The 16,896-nt window shown below is 33.7% G+C and overlaps 1 protein-coding gene across 1 annotated transcript in view; it reads right to left on the bottom strand.

Annotated features, from left to right (window-relative positions):
• Positions 1–15,731: 15,731 nt before the first annotated feature.
• LOC110379189 (acid sphingomyelinase-like phosphodiesterase 3a) overlaps positions 15,732–16,896 on the bottom strand; it is a 56,129-nt gene continuing 54,964 nt past the window's right edge. Inside the window, exon 10 of the mRNA XM_064037343.1 lies at positions 15,732–16,774. Coding sequence (XP_063893413.1) covers positions 16,549–16,774 — 226 coding nt within the window. The 3' untranslated portion in view covers positions 15,732–16,548. The remainder of the gene's footprint in view (positions 16,775–16,896) is intronic.

The following is a 16,896-nucleotide window of genomic DNA, read 5'->3' on the forward strand; positions in this document are numbered from 1 at the left end:
TAACACCATATACAAGGCTTATCAATGGCAATTAATGAAAATCAATGATCAATCGATTAAGGTCCGGTCGACTGAGACAGGGTTAATATTTATCTCAACAATTACTTTACCTATATTCCCAGACGTTTACGCACCAACATATACGAGGCTTCCAATATAATTTACAGTCTATTAACACATTATATTGTATAGACATAACTGCTTTAACAAGGACAATGCATTAGACGGTCCATTGTGGCCGTAGCTATTCAAATCAGTTTAATTGTTGACTAGGATTGGGTAAATACCTATATAAAGTGATTATTTATTTTATTATATCAATAGTGAACAAAAGTATACTCTCAAATGGTTTATTCATTGTTTACTGATTTCGCATATCGTCAGAATAATAATATAATCAACACAAGATTCGGTCGGATAAAGTCTCTCACAGGTTTTATTGTCGGTGGTACCCGACCCCCTGGGTACCTTTGATTTTGTATTGATAAACTTAAATAAAGTCGTGAGTCGTTAAGCTGAGAAGTATCGCCAACAGAGCATTTGAGCACTTATATTGATCCATGTTTATGTATTGAATAAAAGTATCCTCATCATCATTATATCTGCCAATATTGCCTTCCACTGCTGAACGTAGGCCTACCCCAATGAGCGTCAATCATCTCGGACTTGGGCTTCCCGCATGCATCCACTACCCACTACCTTCATCTAATCCTCGGTACACTGTGCAGCAGAACGTCCAATATAACGTCTGCCCAAACAGTTTCCACTAAATAATATCCATACAGAAAATATAATCTCTGAACCAAAAATACAGATTTCCTGACTGACACTCTTTGTGAATTGGCGTGTAAATATCCAAGCCATAAGAAATATAATATTTGGAAACGAAATAATGATTTTATTTCTTACCTTACAAATATTAATAATTTACATAACCCACAGATTCTTCGAAAATGTTTCATCACAAGGAATATGATTTCCATGAAAATATTTGTATCCCAATAAATATTACATTTCATTTCTTCTGCCAAAATCATATTTATTCACATTACTTATTGTCTTCTTTACATAAAACATATGTATGTGTAAAAGATTGTTAAGTTTGTATAAAGGTTACATTGATAAATACCCATCGACTACCGACCGTTTCCTATATTCTATCTACTGGTTGTACCTATTGCTTACTAGAGATACTTAGCATTTTGACGTTGGCGCCATAGAAGTAATGTCAAACTTCTATGTCTAGTAAGAAACCCAACAGATATGTATATGTATAGATGTATAGAAAATTGGGAATGCGTTACTGAGTTATGCAAATCTTTACCTTTGGTGTGTGAACTTATTTGGTTCTTTCTTGATGAACTTCTCATGATAAAATTGGTTCCCTGGCACCTAACCAATCCTTCTCAATCATACTCAATCTCATACACGATAGCCAAATTGGGAAAATATCAGCCAATATGTCTTCAATATCAAACTTTTTCATTAAAAGCCTCCTTCAGAAATGACTAAACATTAACTAAATACGTGTACCTGTATAGTAATCGTGTCACAAAATCTCAGTTCATATCCCGCTTAGAATTACAGTCTTCATAAAGATAAATTACAGGTCGTTTTTACACCGTACTGTAAGTATTTAATACTAGCCTTTCTCCCGCGGTTTTACTCGATTCTCTTGAAAACTACTACCCGTTCCGAGACAGCATGTTACTCGGGAAGAGTATAGCTTTCTAAGAGTGAAAGAATGTTCTAAATCGGTTCAATAGTTTCGGAGCTTTCAGTGTACAAAATATCTTTATTACCTCTATATTAGTATAGACCAGTCTTTCCCCGCTGTTTCAAAAATATTCCGATGGATCTACTTAGCTACACAAAGTCAGATTAAAAGTAGCCTATAGCTAACTCTAGGACACTATCCATCTGAATCTCAAATTTCATCTAAGTCAGTGCAGTCGTTTTGCAATAATAGCCAAAGAAAAAAACTCACTTTTGCATTAAATAAAAGTAAAGATTACTGCCCTAATAGAACCTCATTTTATAAGGAGCTAAAGTGATTATGGGATGTATATTTAAGATAAACCATTCATTTAAGTACTGTTTAAGAAAGTTTCGTTGTTAAGAATTATGGACTGAAATATTGAGGTAGAGGGAGAACTTTTTTGTTGGCTGTCGAATTCTTTTAATATTTAAAACGATCAGTGCTGTCTTTTGTTGTTGTTTTTTTTAATAGATGTAATTTTAACCCACTAGATTTTTCAGCACTATTTTTTGTAGTACTAACGTCGGCAATGAGAAATTGATTTTGATATAACTGAGAACACTGATTTTCTTCAAGCATTAAAACATCCCACACAACAATTTAATTGAAAACTCGCAACTTCGTAAGCTCACAAATTCTAGAAGCAACTTCAATCCTACAAATCCACACAAAACTTGCTAATCACTATACAAACGTTTTCCAACGAACTTCGGTGTGACGAGCGGCTCAGAGCGACCTGGCACCGCGCCCAATGGAACGCCGGTTACCCAAACATCGGCTCTAAAGCTGGGTACTCACTTAGAAGTGTAGCACGTAACGTATCAGATACGGTATCAACCTGCAAGTGGGTACGGCTCGTCCACGGTCCTCATGAGCACACTGTAAGCCGCCTTTGTGTTCGCAGCGAAACCGCCACTCGGCGGGTCACTGCGAACTTCCAGCGCTCCACGCGCGAGCGGCTTGCAGCAGGCTCGTGCCTACGTACTCACTTGATACCGTATCTGATACGTTACGTGCTATACTGCTAAGTGAGTACCCAGCTTAACATCGGCTCTAAGATCGCCTCTACGTATCACTGCTCGGTTTTATGCCTTCCTAGTACTTTGTTTGGCATAGCCTTGATTGCGAAGCTGTAGATAGCCTACATTGGCTTTGGCAGTTCGGATCCCATAACCGTTTGCATTGGTAAGTGTGTGGTGGTGCCAGTAACCAACTTTATAATGTGTGTTACCTATGTGACTTAGACTAAGATTACATTCCTTAACTAGTATTCAAAGTCCGGTGACGTAATGAAGGATTTAAAATTGTCATTTTAAAGGAGTCTAAAAACGGTGTCGAAAAATTTCGTCCCAAAAATCCGGTACTCATAAACAGATCAACATGTTTTCGCGCTCCACGTTTTTTCTTGTTTCGTAAGCACCTCATCACGAAATAAGTACGCAAACGAGAGGTCGGGAATTATCCCTGCCACTAATTGAGCTTCCCTTGGTCTCAGTCCCCTGAAAACGGTCCCCTGTCTTCCAGCCTCATACATTTTTCCTGCGAAGCGACCCGGGCAATTTAATCCCTGCATTTACGAAGTTACTAGGAGAATTACCGAATAAATACGACCCTCGCCGTCTTAAGACAGGTACTACTTATCTCGTAAAAGGTATTATGTATTCCGGAATTAAAATTTGGTGAGGTATTTATGTTCTAATTGTTGGTGGTAGAAGATTTATTTAGACTAATCGTGGTCTTATTTTAGGTACAGTATTAGTATCACGATAACATAGAAACAGACTCGAACGCATGGCTAACAGCTCTCTTTAAATCACCATACCTACTACTCTGCAGTTGGCATAGTGACTGGAAAACTATTATAACGTGTGGGAGGTAACGAGCGGCTGACTCCAGACTGGCAAAGTTAGGTGACGAGAACTGTCATTCATACATTTTAACCCTTACATAACCACATACACAATTAAGTCCATCCAATCACTAAACACCCATATGGTAGGTATTTTTCCTAAACAGATTTATTCACTAACTTAACCAGACTTAATAGACATCAAGCAGGAAATAAGTAAAGTGATTCGTCCGTAATTGGATAGACCAACGCGAAGACCGAACTTTGGACAGTTAGCCCGGTGTTGTACTAATTCTGTGCACACTAAACTCACCCTTTAGTCGAAAGTTTTCTAATCGAAAAGAACTTGATGAACTAAACGCTGGAATACGAGCGAAAACCTATTTGTGTTGGAAAGGTATTTTTTTTTTGGTTAGAACAGTAGTCGTTAAGGGTTATTTTAATTTATTTTTGTTTGTAAAAACAAGCAAAAATAAATCATTTTTTATGAGATTTGTGTTAATTATAGATTAAGCTTCCACTAAAACCATGAACGTAGCTGAATACTAGTGTTTTATTTAGAGCGACGATCTTTGGGAAAATGTTACAGTGAAATAAAAGTGTATTCCGAAGAATCTTTTGTATCAATTATAAAAATAATTTATTTTTCAGTAGGTAGGTATTATTTAAAGACATGTCACAAATGTCGAGTTCTTGTGAAAAAGCTGAAATGCATATATACATATGTATATGAAAATATGTGTGTTTTTTTTACAAAAGTTATCCATTATATTATAGGATTGTTTACCATATATTCACAGATACTTTGTGGATAAAAAATGATTCACAAAAAATCTACGCGATTTGTGATTTTCGTTGTTTTATTATGTAAGTAATCTATTTAAATTATCATTAGCAAACAACATCCTTAAAGTTCCAAAAAGATAAATTATCTCTTCAGGTGATCTACTACAAAATTATCTGACGCTTAAAACTCACCTTCATAAATCTCCAACACCAACCAAGTTTGACAAAAAAAAAAGTTGAAAGCGTAATTCTTTCAAAAACAAAAAAAAGAGGAACTTCCAGAAATTTCAAAATATGTCCCCATAAATCTTCTTGTCTTGTCAAATATAAACATTGAATACTGGACGAGCAGAAGTGGCAAAAAGTTTTATCCACGGAGTAAGGAAAGATGAGCAGAGATGCCTTATTGTAGGTAGATAGGTCAGGCGCTTTATTCTAGGTCAAATTCATACATCGCCGGTGGACTGGATGCCATAGATTCCCAGGCCCACTCAGGCGAGGTCGGAGTGTCGCTGGGCCTTGCTTGTGAGTATACCGGGAACGTCTTTACCGGGGAGTCATACATACCCCTCTCCCGTCCCCCGACGGGAAGGCATGCGTAATAGCATTTTTAGCCCAGCGAGAAAACAAAAGAAAGGTCAAATTCATACGAAAACGATTAATTACGAGTTAGCTAATGAGGCATTCGGGTTTTTTGAGACATCCGTTAACGATTTTTGGTATTTACAAAAAAAAATTGGGTCCAAAGACGGCGTATAAAAGCGAAGACAGTAACGTTCCTCGTACCCCGCACAAGCATCTTGGCGCATTATATACTTTCTTAGGAGATTCTCCGTTATGGCATATCCACTAGTCATTTTGTTCTCCACGGTTTTATCCAAGTATACTGAAGTACTCTTTTAAGGGCTTGAGTTTTATCATCTTTGTCTTTTTCATCCCCAATTAGACATTTTAATGTACTCTTTTTCCTTTAGAAAATTATTTTTGTGATAAAAAAGGGTACTTAGTAACTCGGCACAATCAGTTGTTTTACTTAGGTATTTAAATTATAGTTTGTTTTTACACGAGTCGATTTCGAAATTGGAGCCAAGTTAAGAAAATATAAGTGAACTCATTTTGAAGGACATGTTTTTGATTAAGTTAAAAATAGGTACCTCATAATATAAATAAAGGAACTATGCCATTTTTTTACAATAGTAGGTATGTTAACCAAGGCTATGCTTACAGTCGTTCCAAGTCATTATTTTTACAACTAGGCACAAAACTTTCCAAATCATACAGATTTTTTTCTATCGAAACATACCTATTTTATAACATTATAATATGTTTTATATTAAAACTGTAAAACAACACCCAACACTTTGTACTAAACAAAGCACTAAAACAAAAAACTACAGGTAAAACCTCCGACCATTAATTTGGTGAAACATTTAAGCCAACCTCGGCGAGTATTATCAGCTAATCCACTAAGTCCCACTATCAGGGAGCAAAGTACTTTAGATTATTCAAACAAGAAACATTGGAACAATATTGTTTGTTCAGCTATAATGGCTAAATATTGGTGTTAAGTGAACGTGACTACAAGGGAAGCTTCGTAATGCTGTATTACCTCGATTACGTCCCTAACTCGAATAATCGAATAAATTATTCGATGCAACACGTCAGCAGTCACGTTAATGGTTTGCAAAGATGGCGGCGACGACTCGCTTGGAATTAGTTTCGGCCAAAGGTTAAGTGGATGAACTTACTGTAACGATCTTATTGAAGTGGTTTTCTGAATTTGAATAAATGTTTCATTTTGGTCTCGTGGATTAAGTTTGTTTAATTGGACTCAAGGATCTAGAAAACACAGCGGGTTCAAAAAACTTGACTGCAACAAATTAAAGGTGGACTTTAATGTAAGGCAAACAATGAAAATAAAACGGCAACATTCAAACAAATACGTCGCCATTAAAAGAATAATGGACATGAATTACACAGGTTCACAAATAGCCGACGATTCAGGAGCTCCATAAGATTTGACAACAATAACGGACTCGGACGACAAAAGACTTAACATGACAGATTTGCTATCGATTTTCTCAACAATAATACTGTCTTTTTATATAACGAAGGGAGAAGATGAAAATAATGAAACGTCCCTACGAGTCAACGTAAAAATATATTCTTTTGAGTCGACTGTCCTGGCGAATTAAGATTGATTGCCTCGGTGCTACACTTTCGCCTCTGCGCGTGAATTTATTCTATTTTTAAGTGGAAAAAGGCCATTCTCACTTTCGTTGTCATTTTCGAAAATTTTAATGAGATTTTATAACTCGTGGGGAAATTAGCCGTATCTTTGTTTTTAATCGCTGAAAAGGGTTTGGTGTCAAAAAGATTATTATGATAAAGATCGTTCGGAATTTGTTTTTAAGTTGAGAACTGGCTTTGAATGATGTTCTTTTCCTCTCTTGGTCAAATAAGCATAATACTTTTACTATAAAATAAACGTATAGATTAATTTCCTTTGACCATCATTTAGGATGCTACAAAGCTGCCAAATAAAAATATGAACAAAAATAACTATGTAGATAGTAACCAAATAACCGTCAACTCCAAATCCATTCAAAGCAAGCTCGTATTTATTTTGCACAAAAAAATAAAACTATACTTTTAAAAAAGCACTCACAATTTTTAAAGCCGCCATATTTGCGTAATCGAAAACGAGTGTCGCGAAAAAAATCCCGTAGGTACGTGATTTTAACGTGTCATCAAATACAGCTAAATGTGAATTACGAGTGGAATCAGAAAAAAACCAGAAACGTTAACCCTGTGTATGCTGCGTCCTCGCTAATTGCGCCCGCACCCATTCGTTTTGTATTCGTCGTGTTGAATTTAAATAAAATTCGTTATTTTGTGACCTGCGGAGGATTATGCATGTGTTTATATGGGTGTGGAAGAAATGTTTTGTTTTTATGCGCAGCGTTTACGGGTTGGTGCATGGCCGTTCGGAATTTAAAATTGCGGTGTAGAACGCAAATTCGCTAATGTTTTAATAGTTATAGCCGGCCAGGCTTTTTGTATAACTGATAATCTGGGCGATTTTATATAGGCTGTTCTTACTAGGATTTATTGAGCGACTTTTTGTAAGACGTGAGCGTGACTATTGCTATCAGTGTGTTCTACTTTTCTAATGCAAAAAATTGGTCACCGACTAATCTGACGTAAGGAAAACAGTGTTGGTACATCTTTATTGTTATATTATTTTGTATCAACAGTGTAATTTAATACAGCTTAGTTTTATGAACCTAAAAAATAATAAAAATTAAAACCCAAAATGGTTTTCACCGAAATATTCATCACCAACTCTATTAAGAAAACAAACAAAGACCCCATTTTCTTTACCTATGCCAACCGTGAATTCAGAAGTTCACGTTAATGACTGTTTAGACTAAAGTCTACTCGTTAGTCAAAACTATGGAGTCTAACTCGCAAGTACATCTTAGTACTTGACAGAGTTAATTGGTTGAACTTTGGTTCAAAATACGCACTTACACAAAGCAAGAACGCAGACTAATCATTAAAGTGATTGCTTTTCAAAGTTTAAGTTGTCTAGAAATAGTTTTGTAGTTTGAAAATTGAACTACAATTTTTTAATCGGTATGCTTGAGAATAGTTATTTTAAAGGGATAATGTACTCTCTTGTTATTATCTTAACACAAACTAAAATCTTCCAGGATTTTTTTTTGCCAGATTGCGCTTCATCGTCAACTTTTTTAACGACTTCTCAAGTGAAGAAAGAGGATGCATAGACATGTTTTCTTTAAAAAAATGAAAAAAAACAATTTACACCTGTTAGGTTAAGAAAAAAACTGGGTTTTAATAAAGCTATGATATTAGCTGACTGTTTTATAAAAACACAGTACCTATCAATAAATGAATGAACAGGCTTTTCATTTTTATAATGCTCTTAAATTTTTCCGTACCTATAAAGTTATGTGACCCGCTAAAAGTTCAGTCTGCTGGTAATACTGACTGTAGGTACAAAACCTAGGCTGGTAAAAAAGTTGTTAAAAACAATAACCAGTATAATGTATATTTCTCAATTTTGAGAAAAAAAAACTGTTTTCTAAATTCATTCCCAGGTTACGAATTTAATTTATCCACAAGCTGAGTCTTACTTTTTAAATTCATGTATTCAGTACCAAGGGAATTTTTCCAATACTGACCTACCTTTCTTAAGTTTGTATGTTTTCGCTTGAATTACTTGGAAACTTTGATGCGGGTCCACCGAATTAATGTATTAGGTTGCTTAACAACATTGTAGGGAATAGGTATAATATTTGTAAGAAAACAAACATTGAAGTCAGTTGGTTAAGATTTTAGATATTTTACCTAATTCTGACCGACTCCTTATATTGGATTTGATTTTATTGCAAAAATATCATTATATGCCTAACTTATTACCAAATACATAATATATTCTAACTGGATGCCGCTGAGTACCGGTGTTTTACTAGGAAAAACTATCTATCGGACTTCCTCAACTCAGTAACCCGGGCAACATAATACCCCCGAAAGACTGGTTGACAGACTTATTGGCTTCTGACTACCCGTAACGACTGCCAAAGATATTCAAAAGACAGCCGTCTTGAAAACCGATACTATGCATCATTTCTGTACCCTCAAAATTACCGGGATCCACGTGCCTCAACCACGAAGGTCAATACAAAAAGGTATTATAACTAAGTAACAAAAAAATATATATTCACGCCACTTCCTTTCAAACGCAATTTTCTTTGAATGTGATGTAATTATTCGTGTTTTTGTATATTTTTCTCGGTCATATTTTTTGGGGACCTGTCATCTACTAATGGCTGTGACGATTTTGATATAAGCTCTTTTTGTGTATTGTGACGTAATACCTGTTTTATAATGGGACTATTGAGATTGTTTTCTTTGGTGTTTAGGATTTCTGTTATTGAACAATAGGTTCAATACGTGTACTTTGACATGCTAACATAGGTATAACTTTCTAATAACGTCTTTTACTAAACTATGTAGTAGCTACGTGTGTAAAAAGCTAGTATCTAACAAACCTTACTAGGTTAAAAATCAAGATTCTATTATTACAAGTATTACAGTTCCAAAAAATAATGGAAATTGTAGGCGCCAGTTACAAAAACGAAGCCTAAAACAATATTAAAAGGCCTGTAATATTAGGTATTAGCTAGAATTTCTTGATGCTTAACGACCGTTGTAGGCACTCATTAGTCTAGATATTGCTAAAGTTTACGAAATTAATAATAGGTACCTATTCTAATATTTTGAAATAACAGTTATTTTAGAATAGAAATTGAAATAGAGAGTTTTGATTTTACATTTTGATCAAAGAATAGAAATAGTGATTTTATTTTGGAAAATTGTATCTGTTTCAATTTTAAGATAACTGACTAGTTTGCTCTGTACGATTTTTTATTTTATCTAACTTGTTAATTGGATTCAATTCTGATAAACGTAATTTTTGATTGAAATGGGTATATCAGATGTCTTCTTAAATGGAAAGCTTTGGAGATTAACGATTAAAGTCAAAGTCAAAGGTTTTTATTTCACATACCTAGACCTTACAGACCTAGACCTCACAGACCCAGACAGACAGGTGCTTAAAAAACGTCAAGCTAGTTACGCCAAACGCGGAAAAGCGATTGAAAATAAATTAAAATTTAAGAATGTTTAACAATAATGGCATGATGTTTTTAATTGTTCTTTTCTAGTTTTGTATAAACCTTTTATTGTTTAATTTCAAACCAAATTCAACTTACTGAAACTTCAGGGACATACCTCATCCTGTCAAACTTCAATAGATTTTCAACCTTATCCCAATAGTAGAAAGTTAACGTCCAATTGGTAAAATTTGACAGATTCTTCGGGTATGTTGACCTGGTCGCGACTGTACCTATAAAGGTACTCAAGCATAAATGACCGATAAAGATCAAAGGTCGGTACAGTCGCGTGAACAAGTGCGTTCACGAACACATAATTATGTTCGGTACATTGTTTATTTATTATTTCGTTATACAAATGTTATTTTATGTCGTCGGTTTCTATGTTTATGTTTATAAGGTCAAGGTCATAATTTGGGAGGTCAAATAATTAAGGCGTTATTTCTTTAAGGGTTTGACTATCATTTGTGTGACTATCATGTTTTCAAATCAAACAGCTAGTTAAGTATGTATGAAATCCGGTGTGTTACTTGACGCTATATTTTGAAATGGACATTAATATGGTCTCTCTCGGGATAAAAGAGAAACAATAGATAAATACTTATTTTATCCTTCTTTCTATATCTACTTATGAATAAACGTAAAAATTATCAATTTTGAAAGCATTAACCACAATATCCAAGAATTTATTTGTCAAAAATGTACTTTAAAAATGACAAATATTTTTGCATACCCTGTGAATATTTTATTTCTAATTAGCTGTTAATTTCGTTTCGTTATCACTAATAGGTAATTAATGAGCCTTAATTAAACGAATTATTGTTTACTGATCCGGTGCTGAGCATTTTAATTGTTCGATATTTGGCTACTAATTGTTATGTGGCTTTTTAATGCCAAACAATTAATGCAAATAAAACAAAACAAAAAGGTACCAAATAATTCAAACGGTTTTATGATAATAAATAAATGGGCAACAAAGTTATATAAATATACATAGGTACTGTTCCCTAATCTCTGCAGCTTGACATTATTGCATACTTATAGATAGATAGATCAGCTAGCTGTGCACGACATATTATAGTGCACGAGCATTCCAGACCACGGGCTGCTTTACGAAAGTTTCCACACGGTGAGCCGACACACAATATAGTACAACTATAGATACTTACTTCTCTATAAAAAATACCCACAGTGATTTCGCACTTCCACTCACACACACACACACACACAGAGATATACCAATAGATGGAATACCAACAACCATTCAGAACTTTCACTCACACTCACACATACACACAAGTACATAGCCCAACACACACAATTAACAAATACTCAAGCTCATTACTATGAAATACCCAAGTAAACAACGGGAAGGTCCTTCATCCGACTCCAGGCAGTTAATTTGAAAGACGTCAGCTGTTCAGAGATGTAGACTTAAAAGTGCTTACATGATTGTAGAGAACTCGAGTTTATCATGAATATACGAGGCAAGTTTTTGTTGTGTGGGAGAGAAAGTAAATCAAGTTTGTGATGTGTTTGAGATAGGAGATTTAGGCCCAAGCTCGCTAACGTAATTTTAACTCATAAACTTACAGAAACACTAACAGTAGAGAGAACCTAATGTATTTTTTTCTGTCTGCTGTGAATTTTCACGTTCAATGTTCAAAGTAAAAAGTGGTTTAAGGAAAACGAATGTTTATGTTCGTGTCGGAGAAAATTGGCTTTGATTAAAGAGCCAACCATTTCGTGGTTAGGTGTCAATTGATACTAAATTATACTTTTACTTTGTATTTCAGAAAGAAAACAAACAATGATTCTTACGATGAGTACATCGCGAACATTTCATTCGATGTGTACCTGTGTTCTTACCTGAAAGAGAGTAAAATGAAATACTTACTTTAAAAAAAACTATAAACCTACGGACGTATCTATTAATACTTAAGTACGCCTTTTTTTCATGAAATATTTATGAATTTTATTTCTGTTAATTATTATCCCAAGTGTATTTACAAGTTGCTTTTGTATCATTGTTTTACTGCAAATTCTTACCCTACGTTACTGAACTTAATATACATAGGTTGCAAGATGTTCCCATTTTATCAAGAGACCGCGTATCGACTTTTGTATTTAGCATAAATTTGCATGTCAAGATATACATATACACCACTTGTTTATGCTAAACATGATACCCTTTAATATTATGCCGTATATCGCGAGCTTGATCAAGTCTTCTGCTAGATTAATCTCGGTTCTCAGGCGAGGAGCAAAAAATTTAACGTGTGAATTTGAATGGAAGAAGGGCTAGAATTTTGTGTTAATAAAAATATAATGCAATAAATGATGGCCTATATTTATCATTACATATTATAGTTTACATACTATGTATTTAATTATAGGTTCTTATTTTAAAAGAACGGTATAAATACTTAGTAACTATAGACTAAGTAAGACTTGTTCTCTGGTTACGCATTGTTGTTTTAATGCTACCAACAATATAAGCAATTGTGCGTAATAATGAGAAGCAGTTACACAGTTTGTAACCCCTCGCTTGTCGCACCAGCGTACACGCAAGTGCGTCAAATCTCTACACTTTTCAGGTAAATTAATTTTAACCTTTCACGTAGGACATTACTATAAACTTTTGGATACATCCAAGTCAGGATTATACTTTGGTATTTTGAGTAATGGAATACAATATCATGCTTGCTTACCAATTTATAATGGTACATGTAGTACTACCATAACACTGGTATTCAGCTACATCTGGTTAGTCTGGAAGCCGACCCCAACATAGTTGGGTAAAGGCTAGGCAGATGATGATGTAGGATACCATAAAATGTGAAATATATTCCACCATTCTACTTAACTTCCAACCAAAGCAAAACCTAAGCTGATAATATATTTAGCTCAGCATCACTCTTTTCAATACTAAATTATGAACGTTACAAAAATTACGAGTAAGCACCTTACAAGCACTAATCCTTTTTCAAAGCAGAGTATACAAGATTGATTGCTAAAAATAGTCTTAAAATCTTAACCAAGGAAAAAGATGACGTCAATACAAGTGTTAGACTACACTGCAAACTTTTAGTCGGCCGATAGATATTTGTTGGGCTCATATATCAGTATGAAGATGAATGGTAGTTCGCACATTACAATGGTCAAGTATTTTTGCCGGTAACAGATCGACTAATAACTTAGGTTGCATTTAAACTAAACTGACTGTTAGCTACCGAATATTAGCGTCTATGCAGATTCCGCATAACGTCGGTTACATGTCAACGAAAAAGTGAATATGTATGGAAATACAATGAACTGCGTAACATTCGCTCACATTTGGCGGCTGATAGTCAGTTTGGTTTGAATACAGCCTTAGATTGGAACCAAGATAATATAACCAAGCAAATTTTTACTTTGTTTGAATATTTAGACGTAATACCATAATTGTAAATAATGTAGTTTTTAAATAGTAGTTCTAAGCTGTCGTATAGGACAAGAGATCCTGTAAAGATCAGGTCGAAAAGTTTAAGGTGTTTTTTACTAAATAAAATAAAGATTATAATACTTTTTTGCGAACTATCGGGTCAACTGTCGGCCAACGTTTTAGTCGGCAGTGTGCAGGTACTGTTCCCGCAATTCCAGGGATGGAGTTAATCCGTTAGGATTTGGTGACGTCACGTATTTCAAATCATCCGGGTACGTATCTGAATGTGTGGTTGTTATAGGTAGATATTACTTTTCAATTTTATTTTTCTTCGCTTCATATCCGGGTGTCTTTTTGTTTCTTCTTGAACATGGAACCTAAGAGAAGATGGTTAGATTGTGTAGAACACAGTATGGTTGAGAAAAATTTTGCTTACTGAGTGTTTATTGACTGAATGAGACAAACGCTCATTGCTGTTTTTTTGTATGAAATTATTTAGATCTGTGTCTGGCAGTTCAACTGTTTAAATGTGATGAAGGATAATTATGAATCAAACACGTAGGAAAATGTTCTAGGAAGTTCATTAAAACGAACAAGTTGATTACAATTCTTTATTAAAAATTAATTGAAACATCCAGTCGATACAAATATGGGAACATTCATACGATTTTAAGAAATTAAAGTAATTTTATTTTGCTACGAAACTTCTCTACTAATTACAGTTGAGTGCAAAATTATCGATAATCGAATAAATAATTTGATTAATCAGTTAAATATTTTGTTATAAAGAATTAATGACTATTGGATTTAATTTTAAGTAATCCGATTAAATTATTTTGCCTTCAACTGTAATTTCAAGGAATTATTTCAATTAATTTGGTCTCCGCAATAAAATAAATTGGAAAAGCATTTCAATATCCACTTACGAACTAGTTGTTCCTCATTTACAATTTAAAAATTAAATTACACTTGTAATTATTTACAGTGCTTTTAACATTAATTCTATTACTAATAATTAATAATATTTTAATCAATAATCAATTTTATTTCTAGGTTATCACTTTACAGATGATTTTATTTTAGTGAAATAATTTTTCGATTGTATATTCACAGAAGTGAACATATCTGAATTAATGTTAAAATGAATGTAACAAGAATTTCAAAATAAGGATTAAAACTAAAACTTTAATTTAGCCTAAAATTAAATCACATTTTACGTCTAAAATATCGCGCATATAGGTACACTTTATGTCTAAACTCAACAACAATGAACAAAATTAGACAAAGTTATTATGATAATTAAAATGACGACACAACAAATTGGATTTTTATTTTTACGACAAAGAAAAGTCCAATTATTAGATGAGAAACTTTCAAAGAAGTAGCGTTCATAACATTCTTAGGACTTCATTATAAATTAATAAGTCTAAATATGTCGATTTTAGCTTTTCAATTACCTTATAAAAATTCTACCTATCATTGAAATTATGTACAAAATACATCGATTTTACATTCAAAGCAAGCGTACTGAAAAACATAGTCCATAATTAAAATAAGGTTCATTTTCAAATGCGCATCGGGTAAAAAATGATTTTACCAAATACTTTTATTCAAAATTGAAATTACTTTTTTATAATAACGTTCTAAATGATGTATTTTAATTTACAGTCTCGATTTTTACAACGTCAATTATTTAATTCAATTAATTTTAATTATAATTCTAAATTACTAGAAAGTCTAAAGCATTATTTTTACAATTATTTTTAGTAATAAAAGTTTTGCTAGTATATTCACTTCACGTATCTTCAAGCTTTATCACAAATGCCGTATGAGCTATCTCATTATACTTTGCTCATTGTAAACCTACTTATAACTACTTTAACTTTACTTTTAATTAATTGGAGAAACTTCTCAGACGATACTTTTGACCTGGCCTATGTAATAGTTTTCTTAGAAGATAAACCTTTATGATCTCTTACACTCTTGAGTGCAACTGTAGGCTGCGGGATTGTTCGAAGGAGTTACCGCGGCCCTGGTACATGAAGGGCTCCAGAAAGAACATGGGTAGGTTTTAGTCAGTAAATGTCTGAGCCATCCTTTTGCACTCACGGTGGGATTTATTTGATGATTTCTGACCGTATTCATAATCGAATTATTTCCATGTTTGTGACATATTGATTAGCACATGAATTACCTTCGTTACCTACTAAGTAAGTCTTCTGCGAAGCCTCCCAAATTAATTTTAAGTAGCCTTGTAATACCTATATTATACTTTTGAAGCACATTTATATTTACATGTCAAATATGAGATCTTTAGTTTTAAATGGAAAATTATTATTAATACAGAAATCGTTTGTTTCATAAATCCAGTTAGGCATTCATTTTGAGCTATCCATAATATATTTTTTTAAATCATTTTCATAAAAAAAATGCATAATAATGATATCTATTATTCCTTGCACATTTTCCGTGTTAATTACAATTCAAAATACTATATAATTCAATTTTAGAATAACCAATATTCCAAATTCAATTCATAAAACATTTCAAGAAAAAATACTAAAGTAACTTTTATAAAACAATAAAACGAAAAAAGAATAACATAATTTTTGAATACACAATAAAAAAATGAACATTATTTTTACGTCAAATCGGATTGAGCGATGCGGAAACGCCCGAGGCATTCAAACGTTCGACGTCACAATGTGTTCGAAGCACGTGTCTGAGCGAAAATTTATGTAATTCCACTTTTCTTTGTGAATTTACCTTAAAAATTTATGAGCATACAAGTATTATTGAGTTCGACAAACAAGCATGGACGGGGAAAATAAGATTGATAAATATGGAAAACAAAAACGTTCATTTGTTTTATTGAAATAAGCCTCCTTAGTGAAACCTAAACACTTGAATGCTAGAAAGAATATCAGTTTTTTCTGATATCCTAAATAAAATAAATACGTTACTAAACCTATTATGTTCACGCTTCCATAAAATACAGTATTATTCTAGAACATTCCTGTAAACAAAATTACATAACAACGATGACACAAGCGATTAAAAACGCTAAAGTATTGAAAAGCGGTAACGTGAGCGGTGCCGAGTCCCCTGCAGCGGCTAAAGCGCTTGCAGCCGCTTCAACGCATTGACGGTAAGCAACGTGCTCTAAACACGTTATAGCGCAAAAGTGCTGGTGGGCGCACGCACCATCGCAGGACTCCGAGCTTTCGTGTCGAACGCGGTACGCGCGTAAGTACCTGTGGAAACATATGAATTTAGGCTCTATTTTAAATGACATAAGGGTGATTCTGCTTTGGATGTTAAAATGCACTTATGTCAAAAAAGCCGAATATTAAAAATGGAAACATATTTTTGGCGT

Source organism: Helicoverpa armigera, chromosome 12 (genome assembly GCF_030705265.1).
Source record: "Helicoverpa armigera isolate CAAS_96S chromosome 12, ASM3070526v1, whole genome shotgun sequence".
Lineage (NCBI taxonomy): Eukaryota > Metazoa > Arthropoda > Insecta > Lepidoptera > Noctuidae > Helicoverpa > Helicoverpa armigera.